Genomic DNA, 4452 nt, shown 5'->3' with positions numbered 1-4452 from the left:
ATTGCCATCTTCTTTCTTCTACCCTTTTGATCCTACCACTAAATAGTCATTTTTTAAAAAGCAAGAAACAGCAAGGGTGGGAAAACAGATTTTATAGCTGCATTATGCAGCCTCAAGCCTAATTTGACAGCTCAAGATTCCTCATTCTTACAGATGCTGTTCATTTATTATCCTGCTATTAGTGACCTTCCAAGATATTTGGGCAAAACAATGTGAAAATAAAAAGACATCCAATGCAGGCCAAGAAGACCTAGTAAAGCGAGTAGAGCAGCGGTCCTCAAGCTGTGGGTCATGACCCCTTTGGGGGTCAAACGACCCTATCACAGGAGTTGCCCAATTCATAACAGTAGCAAAATTGCAGTTATGAAATAGCAATGAGAATAATTTTATGGTTGGGGGTCACCACAATGTGAGGAGCTGTATTAAAGGGTCGCGGCCTTAGGAAGGCTGAGAACCGCTGGAGTAGATCAAGAACACAGCAGACAGGAGGTCCAGGACAAGTCCGTGGTCCATGGAGATTACTATAATACAGAGATGATCAAAACTCGTGAACTTGTATTGAAAAATATAATCACATTTTATATTTTCTCTCTAATTTTCACTCTTATAAATTTAGCATTTCCTTCAACACTGAATATAAGTAATAAAGCAGTGTTATTAACTGTACCCGTGACACCAAGAGAAATGGGAAATGCTTTCACAAACACTAGAACCCGGGACCTTGCCGTTAATCCATCCTAGAAGGAGCATTGAGATGCGATGCAGTCGAGTTCCGAATCAAATTTTCCCGTAAGAAATAACTGGAAACTGATTAATCCGTTCTCGACCACCAAGTTTTTACCCTACCCTTGCCTTTTTATAGAAAACAGTACACAGAAATTCCAAAGTATATACGTTCAGACTTAAATAATATAAATAAGAAACACAACATTTAAAAGGTTTTTAACGACTACAGTATGGCCCATAGCTTGCGGTTGGTGAGGATGTGGATCTGTGGGCACGGATGTGGAGAGGAGGTATGGAGAGAGAGTCAGTGTTGGGAAGGGGATCCCCGTCCATAACACCAACTGGCAGCTGCTTGTCAGGAGTCTTTCCCCTTCTTTGTCTTTTTTCACTAGGACCTGGCTGCTTTCTCTAAAAAAAAAAAAAAAAATCTGTCTAATGTGGTCTGCTTTTTTTAACTGTTTTCCTTAACTGTTTTCTTAAAGAGTTTACTAAATTATCATCGTCAATATCAATAACACGGTTAACCTGTTCCATATCATGATGATTCTTTTCAAAAAACTTTCTTGGGACCCATGCTTTTTATCTAAAAACAGTACAAAAAGCCACAAAAACTAGGAAAATCATAGCAAAACGCTTGGAACACAGTCGCAAAAGATTTAAACAAGGATCACTAACACCGCCAGCTAACGCCGAGTGACCAAAAACACAAACTGCTTCTGTTTACAAAAATTCCATGCGTCGGATCGGATTCTGGTGTTTAGTTGGAGCTCGGATGCAAAATTCTCTCGACATTTGACGTCGAAACCCAATTATGTCGAGCACTGATGTGGTCGAGTGCCGGGGTTCTACTGTAATATAAAACCAATGCAAATCCTATAACACTGCTTATACGTGCCCTTATTAGAAATTATGGGAGTCTTTCGACTCCTCTCTAGTCAAACTTAATCATAGCTTCCCTGTGTAAAGACGCTGATGCTACAGGACGTGTCAACTCCCGGACACCTCTGCCACTCCTGATCGTTCACCCTTGGCCAGTGGAGCTTGTCTCTCACATCGATGACCAGGGACTGCCGCAGTTTCCCAGAATACTGTCACCTCAAAGTCCAAAAAGCCAATAACTACTTTAAACAAAGAGGACAATGTGAGGGGCAGAGAACTATTACCAATGGGCACAGAATGAAAAAGAGATGACCCACTGTAACGACGGCGCCCAGTGTCCTGGAGCTTGTACAGAAACTGTTCGACGGGAATTTCAGCTCCTATTTTAACCTTCACTAAAGATGCAATAAATATTCTCAATCAATAAATCAAGTTGAATTTTGGTAAATCCCTGGTGGTGCAGTGGGCTACCCATTGGGCTGCCAAACACAAGGTCAGCAGTTCAAAACGACGTCATTCTGCAGAAGAAAGATAAAACTTTCTATTCCTGCAAAGATTTATAGTCTCAAAAACCCACGTGGGCAGTTCTACTCTGTCCTACAAGGTCACTATGAGTCAGAATCAACTCCACGGCAGCAAGTTTTTGCATTTTTGTTGTTTCGGGCATGGAAGTAGGTGAAGCCAATAATATTTTAATTACTACTTTATGTCCTTGTCATTGTTGTTCTTTACTTTTATCTAGTTTATTTTATGTACATTAAAACACCATTCTGAGAAGTGGTCTAGAAACTTCATCAGATTGCCAAAAAATTCATAAGATAAAAACTTATACCGTCACTTACGCTAGGAAGGGGGTCCTGGTGGCTAGCAGTTGGGAGTTTTGCTGGTGTCCAAAGGTCAGGTATCTAGGACTTTGGACATGCGATTTACCTGTCCTGTTCTCAGAAAGATCATCTGTACAGTGAGGGATGAAGCCAGGTCTTTTAATGTCTCCTCACATTTTTTAACATCAAGCCAATTTTGCCAGTTTATCTTTTGAAAATATAAAAGAGAAACTTATATTCTGCTAAGTGATGGCTAACTCACATTGATATACTTTTGCATTGCCCTTGGCTGCATATAGAATACTGTGGAAATAAAAGCTAAAGGCTCTGCAACGTTTTACAATGTCCAAGACTCATTAATGTTGTTAAGCCAGAGAAATGTATCTAATGTCTTTCTAAATGACACATTTTTATATGTGAGGGAACTAGAAGCCCTGGACAGTGATGGCCAAGAGGCCGACAAGCTACATTAACAATTTCCTGTGTTACCTTTCCTGGACTCGCAGCTCTGCTATTCTCCCTCACGAAGTAAAAGTGCTTTCTACTTCTTGTACTACTAAAAAGACAGCTCACAGTACGTGTGAACTAAAGGGCACTTAAAGGTCACTAAAAGTGGCAAGCAGTAGGAACACTGTCTAAAACAAAGACGGTAAGCAGCAGAAGGGGGAGGGAATTATTAGAAAAAGGGATGTTTTAAAATATTATTAGAACATTAAGATCACTTTGAAAAAAATATTTTCAGTGGGAGGGACACAAGGAGAGATGAGAAAGGAATTGGTGTAGGGAAGAGAAAATTAATATGGCAATCTGCATGAAGAGATAATGGAAAAGCTCAATATCATCACTCAGAATAAGACCATAACCAACTACAGAGCGGTCCACCAATTGCTCTTATGAAAGTTTAACTTGAAACTGAATACAATTAAAATAAGTCCAGTACACTACAGCCAAAACTATGGCCTTGGTTATATGCCACCCAAATTGAGAGACCATCTCAATAATAGATTTGACACATTGATCACTAATGACTGAAGACAAGACAAGGTTATAGGATGACATCAAGGCTATCACACATAAAGAAAGCACAAGGTCACTAAAAAGGCAGGTGTAATAGTTCAGGCTTCGTGGCTGGCCCAGTATTCACAGTGTTTTGGCAGTCAAGACCTACTAATCTCCCATGATGGGATTTCACCCAGGGTGTGGCCTGCTTCCAGTGGAAGTGGTGGACACAGTGGAAAAGCCTGCTCGCTTTGAGCTGGGTCTGGATCCTGCATCCGGATTGTCAGGTTCTGGTTCTTAAGACATAAGGTTCCAAGAGCATTTGGCTCTAATACTTCCAAGAAGAAATGTTCGTTCTTCTGGTAGTCCAAGGCACTTTCAACACTCTTCACTAGCATCATAGTTCAAAAAATCAAATTTTCTTTGGCCTTCCTTACTCAACTTTCACAGGTATATGAGGATATTAAAAGCTCCATGCTTCCATCAGGTGCACTGTAATCCTCAAAGTGACGTCCTCGCTCCTCAGCACTTTCCAGAGGTCTGGATTTACGCAAAAAGATACAACATTTGATTTCTTGACTTCCATGAATATTGATTCTGGATCAAAGCAAGATGAAATCTTTGACAACTTCCATCGTTTTCACACTTATTATGAGATCCAGTTGTGAGATTTTTGGTATTCTTTACACAGAGTTAAAGGCTGCAATTCATGATCTTCATCTGTAAGTGCTCCAAGTCCTCAGCACTTTTAACAAGCAAAGTCTTGTCATCTGCATAGCATAGGATGTTAGTGAGACACTGCACTCTTGAGGCATGTTCTCTATATTTTACACATGCCCAGATTATTTGATAAGTAAACAGATTGAGTAGATATGGAGAAAGTATAAACCTTAATGCCCATATTTCCTGATTCCTGATTTGAAAGCACACAGAATTCCTTTGTTCTATTCAAACAACTGTCTTGTACAAGTCCTTGTACAGGTTCCATATGAGCCCAATGAAGTATCCTGGAATTCCCATTCGT

The 4452-nt window shown here is 40.1% G+C and overlaps 1 protein-coding gene across 1 annotated transcript in view; it reads right to left on the bottom strand.

Moving 5' to 3' along the window:
- The window catches only part of LOC101655995 (peroxiredoxin-1-like), a 21922-nt gene extending 18093 nt beyond the window's left edge, over positions 1–3829 (bottom strand). Inside the window, exons 1-2 of the mRNA XM_045293082.1 lie at positions 3598–3829; positions 1252–1309 (exon numbers count right to left, since the gene is read on the bottom strand). Of these exons, the coding sequence (XP_045149017.1) occupies positions 1252–1309; positions 3598–3829 (290 nt within the window). The remainder of the gene's footprint in view (positions 1–1251; positions 1310–3597) is intronic.
- Positions 3830–4452: the final 623 nt, after the last annotated feature.

This window comes from Echinops telfairi, unplaced genomic scaffold (genome assembly GCF_000313985.2).
Source record: "Echinops telfairi isolate 266 unplaced genomic scaffold, ASM31398v2 ScPeMD7_1713;HRSCAF=2227, whole genome shotgun sequence".
NCBI lineage: Eukaryota > Metazoa > Chordata > Mammalia > Afrosoricida > Tenrecidae > Echinops > Echinops telfairi.
This window is presented reverse-complemented; position numbering and strand designations above follow the sequence as displayed.